Source organism: Taeniopygia guttata, chromosome 7, assembly GCF_048771995.1.
Source record: "Taeniopygia guttata chromosome 7, bTaeGut7.mat, whole genome shotgun sequence".
Taxonomy (NCBI): Eukaryota; Metazoa; Chordata; class Aves; order Passeriformes; family Estrildidae; genus Taeniopygia; species Taeniopygia guttata.
Window position 1 is genome coordinate 14,276,952 of NC_133032.1, and position 15,430 is coordinate 14,292,381.

The 15,430-nt window shown below is 37.6% G+C and overlaps 1 protein-coding gene across 5 annotated transcripts in view; it reads right to left on the reverse strand.

Annotated features, from left to right (window-relative positions):
• The window catches only part of TTC21B (tetratricopeptide repeat domain 21B), a 36,330-nt gene extending 21,706 nt beyond the window's left edge, over positions 1-14,624 (reverse strand). For 3 of the 5 annotated variants that reach the window (XR_012056976.1, XM_072932189.1, XM_072932188.1), the window contains exons 1-11: positions 14,273-14,624; positions 12,225-12,335; positions 10,898-11,064; positions 8,529-8,651; positions 6,934-7,091; positions 6,459-6,543; positions 4,852-4,950; positions 4,079-4,271; positions 3,072-3,169; positions 2,371-2,571; positions 488-617 (exon numbers count right to left, since the gene is read on the reverse strand). Coding sequence is in view for 4 of the 5 variants with exons in the window: in XM_072932189.1 (XP_072788290.1) it covers positions 488-617; positions 2,371-2,571; positions 3,072-3,169; positions 4,079-4,271; positions 4,852-4,950; positions 6,459-6,543; positions 6,934-7,091; positions 8,529-8,651; positions 10,898-11,064; positions 12,225-12,335; positions 14,273-14,609 (1,702 nt within the window). In the remaining variant the exon portion in view is untranslated. Of the gene's footprint in view, positions 1-487; positions 618-2,370; positions 2,572-3,071; positions 3,170-4,078; positions 4,272-4,851; positions 4,951-6,458; positions 6,544-6,933; positions 7,092-8,528; positions 8,652-10,897; positions 11,065-12,224; positions 12,336-12,925; positions 13,534-13,974; positions 14,105-14,272 lie in introns of those variants that run through there. The other 2 variants (XM_030278406.4, XM_030278407.4) reach the window with 2 other exon arrangements.
• Positions 14,625-15,430: the final 806 nt, after the last annotated feature.

Here is a 15,430-nt window from a genome sequence, read left to right on the forward strand (position 1 = left end):
GGAAAGGAAGGGAAAGTGAAAAAGCAGTTGATATGAAATACAGATATATATATATATATATATATATATATATATATATAATATATATAAATATATATATATGTTATAGACACAGCATTTTTATTTGCCACTTTTTTAAAAATAAATGTCAACATCCAGTGACTAAACTCATATACAAACTATTATAAAGTTATGACATAAAATCAAAAGCAGGCCAAAGGTATGATATTTTCTCATTGCTCCATCTGTAAATGATAATTCAATAAATTAACTTTTTGGCAAACAGTAGACAAAAAAATACTGTATTTATAGGTCTGTACAATTAAGATACTCTCAGGTAATGGACAAAGAAGTGAAGAGAAAATGTTCTTTGCTTACTTGTAACATAGTGTTCTGCAGTGAAAGAAAAATATTAATTATTATTTACAAGTCTGAAGTTAATTTTTTATATTAAATAAACTAAGGAGGCAGATAATATAACTATTACCTGACAAGTACTTCACTTTTGCAATTAAAAAGACAGCTTGTTGAAGACCAGGCACAGTTTTTACAACAGTTTCAAGAACTGAAGCACAGTGCTTGAGAAGTGGTGAAGGAGACTGCCCAGGACTTGCAGGCTAGGAACAAAAAACCAAGTAAGTAATAGAAAAAGAATGCCAACAAACTAACAAAAACCAGCATTTGAATCAACAGGTTTTAGATGCAGATTCCTTTTCAAGTCTGAGCTTCACTTTAAACTCCAATGAGCATTAGCAAAGCCTTGTTATTTTCTTCAGTCAAAGCAGCTGTTGTTGAGAAGAAATATAAAAACAAGTTTGAAGTTTAAGGGGGCAACTTCTTGATATCAGTAGGAACACAAAGCAGTCTCAGACTTCAAGGACAATAAAACACTTCAGACCTGACATACACAGAAGAATCAGGCATTTGGTTACACATTCTGAATTACCAGGCCAACTCATCCAACATGGCAGTACCATGAACTAAATTTCAAGAAACTTGAAGTTAGAACGAATTAGGAGAAGGCTGAGAAGAAAAGGTTCTGGTCCTGTCATGCCTACCCTCATCCCACACCACAGAACATATCCATACTGCTAGCAACAAACTGAAAATAGAAGCTGAAAAATAGCTACTTTCATGCAAGCTGCAAGTACAATATACCACGTTTTAACTGCTCTTTGTCAGAAATATTATTCCTCCCTTTCCCTCTAATAATTTAGCTAGTTCCTGGCTTATACATTAAAAAAGGAAAAGGCAATATAAACATCATTCTGTTCATAAATAATATTTCCACAGGACTCAAAAGTAAAGTGGAAGCCTCCACCACCTAGCTAACTCCACAATTTCAAACACCATGTCGTCCTTTTTTGCAACAGAGATAAAGGAATCTTCAGCAAAAGCCTATCTTTTCTTCTGAAAAGCTTTCTATGGACAAAAATTCAGAAAAGCAGTTTGAACTCCAAATTAAAAACCATCACTGCCATTCAATATTTCTGGAACGTATCCAAGGAAATCTTCAGATAAAAGCAAAACCTCACAGACTGTCACTTCCTATCATCACCATCTGTGACATGAAAATGTCACTGCTACTGTCATTTTCTTATAGATGGTGAGGCAGTCCATAAAAATGTAAAGGTACTTGTTTTCCTGTTAAGATTTTAAAACTCTACATAAACATATCTATGGAAAGGTTCTATAATTAGGCTAGAAATAATGACAGGATAACAGAAGTCAGCTCACAGCTATTTCAAAAAAGTAATTTATTTAGGGAAGACACTATTTAAAGAAAACTTAAATGTGTTTCTTCTGCTTTAAAGATGTCAGGTCCCCATTCAATTTATTAAGTTTTACCTGCCTTTGTTACCATAATTAGAGCACACAAATTCAGCCACAGAAAATTAAACCACCCAAGTAAGTGAGATTTTTCAATGGAATGAACAATATAAAAAGTATTCCACTTATTTTTACCAAAGAAAGAATTTATGTATATTGCAAAGATATCCTAAGCCAACAAAAATATTTAATGAATAGGGTGGTCAGTGTGAACATCCTATTTTCATCATGAGATAGCTCTATTCACTGTATAATTACAGTTTTCTAGGAGATACTATGACAATGCAACTACACACACAATGCATTGAATAAATATCCCAAGTTTCCTCAGGTGTCATTACTGCTACTTGCTCACATCACAAAATTAATATTTCTATAATTACTTTGACTAAACAGTGGTGTAATACCCCAACACATACTCTTACTTCAAATAAATTCACATCTTAAAAGGGAAAATTTTCTTTTTTTTTGCTTCATGCTTAACTGTTCCCAAAATGAAAAATTCCCATTCTCAGACACATGTGATCTACAGGTGCTTACCTGTGATGGACAAAAATTAAGATATTCTCTAATAATTTCTAGCAAGAAATCAGGGTTTAGTTTTTCAAAATATTCCACACCGAGAGGAAATCCATGCAAAGATGAAAAGTGAGTATCCAGAACATCATTCAATAAAGCAAAAACATCTTCTTGTCTCTTATGTTTTTTCATAGCTAGGACCGCATGCAGGAAAGATAATTCCTACAGAAAAGAAAAAAACAAACACAAAACTCCAAACATTCTGCATATTCCAGATACGTTTACCTGTTACTCATGCAATGCTATGTAATTATTAATGTTAGCCACTTCTTTATTTTTACAAATACACTAAGACATTTAGTATGTTGTAAAGGACGCTTGAAGATTACTCTATCAATTCATTCATTTAATTTGTCCAAGAACTTTTACATTTATCTGATGACAAAATCCTGAAAATAATTAACATTTTCCCTCCCTGACATTTCAAACTTATGTTCAGAGAAAAAACACACCTAGAAAGTGATGTTTTTGCTCTGCAAGCAAACAGCTTGGTTGCCAAGTTAAACAACACATTGACTTAGAAAGAAAACCTGAAACTTAGACTTAACAGTACTCCATTAACAATGCTCTACTCAAGTGACTGAATATAGAATGTGTTATAATTAGAAGGCCACAGTTCAGATTGTAATCAAAGTATCTCAGTAAATAAAGATGCCTCCTACCCCAGATTTCCCAATGGACTGTTGAATTTCATTAAGAAACTCCAACTGATGCTCTGCATCTTCTAATTGCCCTTGTATTAGCTGGCAATGGATAATTCCTGTAACACATGGAAAGACTTTACTGCCAATTCATCTTCCTAGTCAAGCACATGCTTTGTCTTCCAGAACTAATTCTTCCTCTCCTCAACCTACTCATAAAGCAGTGATAGAAAAAGAAAGAATGGATCAAGACTTATGGTAATGCAAATTTTAAATACTCAAAAAAATTAGGTAGATGATATATGATTGATACATTAATATGCTATACAGCAGTTTGAAATGGTAAATCTTCAACTGGTTCTAGACTAAGCAGAAGCATCAAAGTCTGGCTTCTACATTCAGAAGAAGTACAAAAAGGAAAACAACCTCAAGCACACACAAAAACCATTCCCACACTCTAATGTTTAAGGCCATGGCACAGTCAAAGAGGAAAAAAATACAGGGAAAAATCTGACAGGCAAATATTATATATTTACACCCAATTTTCTTGACACAAATGGGACTTACTATAAAGAGGGGTTTTTTTGGATGGAACACATACATCCAAAGTATGATGTTTTCACTTTATTATGGTTTTCAAGCTAATTTGGACAAAATAAGGACATGGACAGCTTGTTCTATCATGCCCTTGATTTTCTTATTTTTGTAATGCCTGAGAGTTCTCTAGTTCTTTGGTTCTACAGAAATTAAATAATAAAGTAAGTAAAATACAGCACAATGTCTATTCCTACTATTTCTTTGGAAGTCCTAATTTAGAACAGGAAAGATTAATTTTTCAATAAGGAAGACCAAAAGGCATATTCAGTAAGGAGACACTGTTGCCACAAGGAAGAAAGCACACAATGAATCTGAAAAAACAAACCAGTGCTCCTGTTCTAATAGTTCTAGATTTTCCTAGTATCAGTAATAGGAAAATATGACCAATAAACAGTGTCTAGTAAAAATCAAAAGGAAGCATTAGACCTTACCAGTTAGTGCAGAAACACTTGTTTCATCAAGTGTCATAGCAGTCTTGTACCATTTTTGAGCTTCGTTCACTTTCCCTTGTAAAATCATTTGGTAGCCAAGTTCAGTAGCAAACTCTGCATTGTCAGATGCCAAATCAAATGCTCTCTGTACTAAGGTTTGTGTATGCTGAAGGATGAGCTGGTTCCGGCCACACTAATGGTAAGAACAATCTTTAAGCCTTATGCTTTTCTCAGTTTTCAGATTTAGACAAACACACTGAATATAGCCAGATCAGTAGAGACAACATCATCTCATGTAAGAACATATTAGCCTATAGTAATTCTATAAGAACTGTGACATTAATGTGGGGTGGATTAAAACATAAATATACAATACCATACAATAACCAATAGTTGCTTTGAGTGCTTCTTCACAGCAATTTTTGATAAATACAGAGATCAAAGAAACCTCCACTTTCAAAGTTACCTGATTAACCTTGTCACTTTTGTAAACTAAGAAGATGGTTGGTGAACATTTGAGTGTATTTTCACTGTTCCTCACTTAAAAGCAAACAATAAAACCATTTTTGGAATGAGACGGCTTAAACATTGTAATTCATGCTGAATGTAAGACTTGAAAAATGTGGTTACCAAGGCTACATGAGTTAAACTATTTCAACCGTCCACAATTTTTCACTTTTTAGTAGAAATTTAACATTTGCCTACCAAAAAATAAAATCAGGGTATATATAATCAACTGTATGTTGCTTAAGGAAAAAGAAGGGCATACTCACTGTTCGACTGAAAGCTAAAGCCATTTTACAGAATAGGTCAGAATTACGTGGTTCTAATCTATCCAGTGCTTTAATCAGGTCTCCCAGTCTTGCTGAAGCCTTGGAGAAAAAAGAATAATATAATAAGTAATAGAAAGAAATAACAAATTAGGATAGTCAAACAGTTTTCACTATAAATTGCTCATATTTTTACTATGCACTAATATCCTGAAATGTAAATTTTGAGGTTTTCAGGCTGAGGAATTAAGACTTGAGAATTCCTATGCCAATACTTTGGAATAGTAAAGTGACAAATAAAATAAAGCAGACCATGTGTCCTTTATCCATGCTCTAAAAAGGTGAAAGGCTTGAGCTAAGTCTGGTATAACAGAGGAGTCCCAAAAAGCAAGATAAGTCTGAGGAATCTATCTGTGACTCCTGTTTGGGCTTCAGTGTGATACAGACACACATGCTCGAAAGCAAAGCACTTCCAAGTGCTCACACTTTTAACATAAGTTTCTCAAAACACCGAAGGTAACTTTCTGGACATACAATAATAAGGTATTCAGTTTTTTAATATTATTTTAGATGCAGACATCTGAAATGTATAAATCTAAAAGGCCTTGAAACTTTTCCCTAGACACAGCTCTTACTTTACATGTAACATTTTACTCCAGAATCTTTAGTTAACACTCTACTATGTCCAGCAAGGTTCTTCCTAGATGGCTTCAACTAGAATCAGCAATTCTTACTACTTCTTCATATTTCCCATGACTGTGCACAAGACTGAAGTTTCATTGTAAGAAGGCTAATGACCAAGTTCTTTGCAGTAACTGAAAATGTGTTGAGCAACATAAATACCTTTTCTTCTACAACTTGAAAACACCTACAACACAATGAAAACACTTTTTTTTTTGCTAATTTTCCACTTAAATTATACCATTTTTCTATAACATAATGAAAAAAAATACAGAATGAATTTTTGGTGACAATTTAGACCAGCTATTTTAGAACTTCCTGAAAAATGGCACAAATGCTGTACATATATGCTGTGCATATATACATGCATATAGCCCTGTGCAAGAAAATGGATCTTGGGAATAGTAGAAAAAATAGTGTAGAATGCTTAAAGCTGAAAAACATCCATAATAATTGTCAAAAAATGGTGAACAAAACACTGGTGTAACAACTATGACCTGCTTCCAAAAATCTATCAATACAAGACCTCACAATTTCCCTTATTTCAATTAATAAAATATTTTAAAATAATGAAAGGCTTACAACAACTTATGAATTTATCAGAAGAGCATTCATACAAAAAAAGATCACTTTGATGATTCAAATCAACATGATTCAGTCAGCTGCCCAGATCAGATTTCTGTTTGGCTTGACACTTGTTCTCTGGAAAGATGAAGGTTAAAAGTTCTCATTTCCTTCACATCCAGAAAACACTCCAGCAATAATCTAGAGTAGCCACTCAAATCAGAACAGGTGAATGTATCTCCTGCAGATTAGTGCAGCACAGGACCAGCCAAAGTATATGAGAATACATTAAAAAGACAGCCTTTGTAGGGACTAGATGCCACATGCACTATGTTGTGCTCAACATTCTGCTAATAAAGACTCACCTCAGATGTATTTCCTCCCCTGCACAGATGATGCAGGGCCTCCATTCTTATGGCTTCTAAGTTGAGAGGATCTTTCTGCAATAGTCTAAAGCCAAACAAAAGGTGAATGTAAAGAAACCAAACACTTGCTCAATCATCTATTTTATCCTAAAACAGGAATAGGATAACTTGTATTTTACAGCCATTTTACATCATGGATCTCAACCAAAAGCAGAGCTCTTATTTCATGCCTATCTCAAGAAAGAGCCTTGTCCATCCAAAATGGATCAATGTATCAATGTAGCATCCTCATACAATTGGAAGGCTGGTTTCTAATAAAACTTTATTTACTTGAAATTTATTTTTTAAAAAATTGATGCAACTAATTCAGATTCATTAACAATGAATGGAAACCTATCTACTTTTGTTTCAAAGTGTCCTTTGGCTGTAAACATAGCAAGAAAATAACTTAGTGGTCTGCTACTTCATACTCAACCTATGTGCCGTTTCAATTGTCTGCTCCCAGTCCTGCAAGGCAAGTTGCAGCTTCATTTTCTTTATGAATGCAGGAATGAAGTTTGGGAAGTTTGCAATTATCTGATTCACAATTTCCAGAGCTCCTGAATACTTCTGTCGGACCTCAAAATATTGTGCCTGGAAGGAAGAGAAGCCATATCAACAGCCTGAACACTCACACAGGTGAGAAGATTCAGAAATTCCTTCACACAGAAACCAGGAAAAAGAGCTAGAGTGAAAGAACTCTTTCCTGAAGTAGTGGTATCAACCACAACTAGACGTATTGCAACAATCAAATAGCAAAGGATGATGTCAAAAGCCTGGTGTGTGTGGTTAAGTGCTCTGTAACAAAGGTAACTGCAGTACTGACAACTTACCAGTCAATTGCAAGCAAGCAATAGACAGACATAGCTGAAAAGTAAATTTGTTTTATCAGGTTTCAAATACATTTGTATGAAGTATCCCAAAATTTTACGATATTTAACACAATCCACTGATGAAATATTTATTCAAGCTCTGAGGCACATACTATGCAAAAACCCACATTCAGCAGATAACTATTGCTGCCAGAATTAACAATTTTCTAACTGTAATGCAATTTAAAGGATAGTCCAAATACAAAACTTTCAGAAGTCAAGAGTCAGAGGTTTAAATTAATTTAAGTAGAAATAAATTTAGGATTTAAACCCTGTTTTGCTTTGATGCTTTGAATTTGCTTACCATATTCCATGGTAAGTATGTGTGCTGTTTTATTTCATCTTTTTAAGACAGAAATTATGCAAACATAGTAGATTTTGAGAGTTGATTTTTTAAGCCCTAGTGAGATTCGTGTCTGTCTAAACCCTAATTACTAAGTAAGTACATTTGACATATGCTCTTAATCTAATTCAATGGCCCACATGCAGCCAAGCAGACACACCTAACCAAATACCATTGTGCACACTCTCCTGAACTTCAGTCTTCTAATATTCATGTAACAATTTTTTCTACATTTAGCTTTGGAATACTAAACAAACATCAAGTTAATGAGCAACAATGCCTGCGATATCAAGTAATATGCTCTGAAACAGAAAACGTGTAAAGAAAACAATTCATGCCACTCCTTTAATGAAATATAATCACTGATGATTACATGAACACAAATGACCCCATGAAATAGACTAAAGACAACTTAAAAAGAGTGTTAACAATATTAAAAAAATCACATTACAGTGTTTAACTATTGCATTTTGGCACACAGCAATTCTGTAATGTGCATAGGTGTCCCATGCAAAAAGGAAGAGACTACACATTTTTACATTTTCGAGTAATTTACAACTCATTTTATACATAGAAAGGTTTTCTCATGTGCATAGCAAAATCGTAACAACAGCACACATTTAGATTGACTGAATTTAAACTATACCTTTCTTTTCACACTGGTGTCTAAAGAACCCAAAAGTACCTACAAAGTCCAAGCTCTGTCTCTGTTCCTTGGACAAGCTCATTATGCACTACTCTTATCAGCATCTCTCCAATCACTCTACAAGACTAAGATATAATTTAGGAAGAGTTAAAATAGTGAAGTAAACTTACTTTACCAAGTAGTGCAAAAACATCATTGCCTTCCTGCAGTGCTTCATCAAAGTATTTCAGAGCTTTTTTAATGTGAGTTTCTTTCCCACAGGTGAGATCCAGCCATGCTTTCAAAATTAACCCCTGTTAACAAAATACAAATTGGAATTCTTTGCTAACTAGGTAATAGAAAGTTACACTAGATACAATAAGCAGAAATACCTAAATAGAGGACTTAAGAATATCTATTTTAACTGCTTCAGAGGTGTAATTATAACCAGTCTTCAGCATAACCAAACACCTGGGGAATTCATTCCAGAGTTAAATTAACCAAATAGTATATTTACTTACAGACTTAGAAAAAAAACCACCAATGGCACCTAACAAGTCTAACACGCCCAGCAGTCAGAAAAAAACCTCACAAACATGACCACATTAGACAGAATATTTTTGCGAACATTTCAGCACAATGTTTTAAGATTTTGTTTATATGAGACACCAAAAAACATACTGGTGTTGCAAAAAGGGAGAAACTTGAGGTTTTTCTTCTACTTTCTGATTAAAAAGAAAAACTTTTATGTGAAAGGTAAAACTCTTGACATTTTTCACATCCTCAAAAGTATTACGACAAAGAACACCTAAAGAATTAAAAGGCAAAATGTTTCTTTTCATTGAAGAACTTACCACTTATGATGAATGAAATTTATTTCTCTTATGTGTTCCAAACATTAATTGTAACTTAAGTAAATAAAATCTATTTTGAAATGCTGAATTATTTAATCAAATTATGATTGCCATCAAAACAAAAACTTAAAATATAAAATATCACTAGTTCTTTTAGAACATGAAGAAATGGGCCAGGTAGTTAAAACTCAAAGGTTAGTAGAAGAGCCCTATTTTGTAACTGCTAACAATGAGGGTCATGATTTTGCTATGCAATGAAGACTGGCTGAACTTTATATACTTGAGCATTTTTTTTAAAGAAAGACAGGTGTTGTACTTCTATACAAGGAATACATAAACTATCTTAGCAAAATAAGTGTATACTAAAGAAATCTTATTTCACCAAGTTTAAACACCCTTAACCACTTGCAAAAAATCTGATGTACCAAAAAATCCTATGTAAACATTTAAACATAATTTCATATTACCAAACTAGAGAAAGAACTAACCGTAAGTGAATTTCTAAAAAAACAACTATATATTTAAGTACTAATGTACTTTTTATTTTCTATGCATGTATCTGTAAAAAAATTAATTAATTACTTTGAATATTTTTAAATAGTTCAGCTGGAAATATTTCACACTAAGCAACATACCCAAACAATATTTTCTAAGAATAAAAACAAGCAAACAAAACCAAACTACTATTGCTTCAATAAGCAAAGTCAGAAATACTGCTATTTTACCAAAATGACCTATCCTTAGTCTTTTTAGGAACTACCATATTATTGCTTTGTGATGTCCTTAATTATTTCTTTATTAATATAAGTTATTTCTACATTAGTATAAATTAGCCAATAAATTAGTTCTTATTTAAAATAACTACCAATTTAAATTAATAATCACTGTTAGTTTGAAAGCTAAGTCATTACTTAAATAATAGTTTCAGAAACTAATGTTTAGAATAGTTGAAGATTTCTAACTCTTGCAATAGATCAGACAGAAAACTATAAATTACAAATTGAACAATGTACTGATCCATACAGAACATTTTTGTTTGATATAACTGTAAAATAATGCATTCAATAGTAACAGCTCTGCTTCAAAGATGTTTAACTATAAAAAATAAGCCAAATTTTTTATGTTTCTCTCTTTGAACTGAAGCTGATTCCTCCTTTAAAAAAATAACATAGTAGGTTTCAGAGACCTCTTTAGAAATTCAAGATTTTAATGAATTGTAATGCCTCTATATAAGTGCTAAAGACAATGCTATATATAACACTTATTTCAGTAAAACCCCAGGCAAATGTTGACCTTAACAACAGCTAATAATTTATATCCCAAATCCTCTGAGTATTATTGAGCCTTCAAATCCAGATGTCTCTCTCCAGTAAAACTATCACTTATTTTTTTGCTAGGAATTATGAGGCTTGGTATCAAGTAGCAATACTGGCTTAAGTGCATATTATTTCCATTTATTTGTTTATTTTCATTTATTAAGCCATTATTAATTATTTACTAACTGAAAATTAATATTAGTAAAAAAAAAATAATTATGGGAATTTACTCAGCTGTGTCAAATGAATTTACGACAGCTAAGAAGAAAAATACTAGAACACAAAATAGTCCAGGGTAACTTCCAAAGAGCGTTAGTGCCGTAAGTCTAGCTTCAGAGTATGCATTGTCCTATTAATCTTTTACATTACAGAAAGGTAAGAAACAGTTACCTCTTTACTACCACCAGACACTTTGATCATTCTATCAGCATATTCACGGGCTTTATCCTCACGACCAAGGTGCCACAAAAACAAGCCAGCATAGTACAGAGCCTGCTGTCCTGCTGTTTTACGTTGTTCCTTCAATCTTGCATCCAACTCCAGAATAGCATCTCGATCTGAAAAGGTTTTGATCAGAGCTCTTGTTGAAAGCCCCTCAAGACATTATAAAAGAACAGCATGTAAAACAAAGCAAACACTGTTTCTGTACTGTACATTGATAAACATGCAGACAATCCCACCCAATTAGTAATATTTATCAGGTACAGATGGCAAAGGCAGAAGAGGGTTCCCAACAACATGGCTGATAGGGAGGTCCCAGAAGTGGGGAAGTCCTAGATGACTGGTGGATACCCAACCTGATGTCCATCTAGAAGGGCAGGAAGGAAGATCTGGGAAACTACAGGCCTCTCAAGCTGACCCTGGTACCAGGGAAGGTCACGGATCAGGTTACTGAGTGCTATCACACAGCACCTACAGTACACCCGGGGATCAGACCCAGCCAGGCACTGGGAAAGGCAGAACCTGCCTGGCCAACCTGATCTGCTGCTATGACAATGGTGGCCCACCTAATGAATGAGGGAAAGGCTCTTGCTCTCAGAGTCTTGAGATCCACAATAATTTTCCTATCCTGCAATATTAATCCTCAGGGACTCAAGTAAGAGTAATGCCATTCATCAGAGCTGTTTCACATCAAACGGTTTTAACAAACTGTCAGCAGCAGCTATAAACGTCCATAGCGAGAAAGGTACTGCAGCAATACTTTTAACAACCACTCAATGTACCTGATAAATCTACTTTACCTAACAAAATTATTCCAGCTTTTAGGCTGGAGAAAGGAATACAAAAACTTGCAAAATTCTTTTCTACATTTGTATAGTCAGGATAACTTAAAAGATAGAAATGGCATGGCTTTAAAGATTTTTCAAGCTGCAATTCTACTGAAAAACACCAATATCAGACATGAGTGAACAACAATCACAAGAAGCTTGATTCAATCTTTTTCTTCCTTCAAAGATTCTTCATCCTGGCAGATAAGTCAGATTTTGTGTGTGGGTGTGTATGCGTTTTATTTTAACATTTCACTCTTATGCTTCAGTTTAGTGGCTTGGTATTTTTGTTTACAATCTTGGTAAGCGTTACTCAATTCAGTAATAGATCCTATGTCAAATGCAAAGCCAGAGTAAACCTTTTTAACTTAGGCAGAATTAGCCTACAACTCTCAGACCTTCACACAGAGCTGTTTAAAACATGAAACAAAATGTTTTAATAGGCATACCTGGATTAGGGCTCTTTTTATGGGCATAAATCAGAGCCATCATTGTACAAAGCGACACCTCTGGTTTGTTTTTAATAGACTCCAACTGTCGAATACTTTCTTGGACATCACCTAGTAAAAAAAAAAGCACAGAATAAGCTATCACACCTTTCAAGACAAAGAATATAATCATCAAACATCAGACTTAAATTTTCCCTTCTGCTTTTTCTTCTATGCTTTTGTTCCTTATGTATATACCCACTTTAACTTGTTTGTGCCAGTCTTTCGAACAGACACAGCAAATAAAATAGCATCTCAATGCAAAGAACTTGAATTATGCCAACTAATTCTGTGCTAATTCTGCTAACTGAAAGATTAAAATAATATTTATTGTTTTATACATGGCATTGAACAGCTCTTTTTGCTTCTGTTTCTTTATATAACCAGTATTTTTGTGTGACTATTATTTGTGTGACTATTTTATTTTGAAAATTAGCAAATTAGCCAGTATCTTGAAAAATGACAGGATTCTTATATAAGAACACCTTGGAGTTTGGGTATAGACACACTCCCTCAAATCCAGCACACCTTCCTAGACTTAGCCCTCCCCATGTTGGGTTATTTGTTATTATTTCCGACATCCTTGGAATATACATGTCACGCAATAAACTTCTCAGAACAGTATAATTTACACGTACAGTATAATTTACAGTATAATTTACCCCATTAGGTATTAGCTGTCAGTTTCCCGGAGACAGAGGATTCAACAAAACTAACACAGCTGCTTTGAAGGGAAGAGCTGTTAGCTGGGAGACACTAGTGAGTTTCTGATCAAATGCAATATGCGTTTGGGCAGGCTCAAATTCCCTCCAAGTAACCCATTTACCTGACCCTAGGTCATGAAACCACGAAAAAGAAAAACACGAAAAAGAAAAACACTTGCTATTTCTCAGTTTGGTACGATGCTGCCTAGATCAGTTTCACTCAAACTGGAGCGGGACAGATGATAACACACCGACAATTCACTCAACAAGGAATGCATTCAGACTCCGCAGCATCGCAGCGGACTCAGGCTGGGTTCTGGGAGGCGAGGCAAGGAAGCGCTGGGGAGGGAGGGCGGCCCGCGCCGTTACCGGTGCTCAGCGCCGTTACCCGTGCTCAGCGCCGTTACCCGCCCTCAGCGCCGTTACCTGTGCTCAGCGCCGTTACCGGTGCTCAGCGCGCCGTTACCCGCCCTCAGCGCCGTTACCTGTGCTCAGCGCCGTTACCCGGTGCTCAGCGCCGTTACCCGTGCTCAGCGCCGTTACCTGCCCTCAGCGCCGTTACCGGTGCTCAGCGCCGTTACCCGTGCTCAGCGCGCCGTTACCTGTGCTCAGCGCGCCGTTACCCGCCCTCAGCGCCGTTACCTGTGCTCAGCGCGCCGTTACCGGTGCTCAGCGCCGTCACCCGCCCTCAGCGCCGTTACCTGCCCTCAGCGCCGTTACCTGTGCTCAGCGCCGTTACCTGTGCTCAGCGCCGTTACCCGCCCTCAGCGCCGTTACCCGCCCTCAGCGCGCCGTTACCCGTGCTCAGCGCCGTTACCCGCCCTCAGCGCCGTTACCCGCCCTCAGCGCCGTTACCCGCCCTCAGCGCCGTTACCGGTGCTCAGCGCCGTTACCCGTGCTCAGCGCCGTTACCTGCCCTCAGCGCCGTTACCTGTGCTCAGCGCCGTTACCTGTGCTCAGCGCCGTTACCCGCCCTCAGCGCCGTTACCTGCCCTCAGCGCCGTTACCTGCCCTCAGCGCGCCGTAGGCCCGGTAGAAGAGGAGCACGGGGTCCGCGCCCAGCCGCGCCAGCGCCTCGTCCGCCGCGGCGCGGACGTGCTGGAAGAGCCCCTCCTGGCAGTAGTAATTGAGCAGCGCCTGCGAGGAAGCGGCCGCGGGTCATCGGTGCCGACGGTTCGCCCCGGGACACCGCGCCCACCGCCCCACCCCGCCCCACCCCGCCCTCCCGCAGTTCTGCCCGGCACCCCGGCCGCTACCATCCCTCCCTCCTTCCCCTCCGCGGGGCGGGACGGCGGTGGCGCCCACCTGCTGCACCTCCGCGTCCATCGTCGCTAGCCGACGGCACTACAGGCGGACTCCGGAAGGCTGAGTACGGCGTCCTGCCATTGGCTTGGGCGGGCAGTAGGCGGGAGAGACACGGGAAGGAAAACTCCTGGAAGACGGCGGGGCGGGATCCCGCGGCCGGGCCCGAGGCAGCGGCGGAGCTGCCGGCGCCTGGGCGCCCCCTGCCGGCGGGCAGGCGGCCGTGCCTCGGCAGCGCCCGCGGCCGGAGTGCCGCTGGGAAGCTTTGGGGATGTGTTTGTTTTCCTCGCGTTTCGTGGCTGAACGTGCGACTACGCGGCCCACGTTCCGTACGTTTCATAATGTAACTGAGCACTTCAAGTCATGTGGCACTTCTCTGAGAAATACAATAGCAATAGGGTCAAGTCAGATAGAGAAACTTCTGTTCCCCTCCCACACTCCCCTCCCCTCTTACCTCCTGGAGCATCAGAGTTGCAAAGAGGAGTGAAATTAGGGTTTTCCTCTGAAGGTGAAAGCATCCTCAGACACAATTTCTAGACACCAGAAACGAAGGTTGCTAAAGAGCATTCCTGTGGAATGGGAGAGCAGTCCGTCCACCAGGAATGTGGGCAGTGATGCCACCAGGGACAAGGAGTAGAACCCAACCTGCGCGGAGTTTGTAGGAGAAGCTGCTTGGCTCTTCTGGCTGAGAATACTCAGAGTGACCTTTCCTAGCAAGTCCATTACACGTGCAGTTCCTTTGTCACAAGTTCTCACCCCCAGCAGCAGGAAGATGCCAAAGAAGCACTGTGCACTTAGCATCCTTGGTTTTCTTGTTGGCCAAAACAATCCTCTGGTTTTCCTGCTGTGTTTATGTTCTGCTTGTCTTGTTCTGAAGCAAGATTTAGGCTTCTGTAACATTTAAAACCTATTAGAGGTATGAGAAACAAGTTGGGGTTTTTTACATACTTTTAAAGGTAACCATTCTAAGACATATTCTGTCCACATATTAATCTGAAAATACTTATATTTTAATTTTGATACTTAGGCATTTTGAATCAAAGCTCTAGAACTCTTTTTTCATAATGTATCTCACAACAATTTTACAGAGAAAAATTTCCTTCCCTTGAAAAATTATTTATGAATTTCAGGGAAAATGCTATTTTATTTCTGCATTAGCCA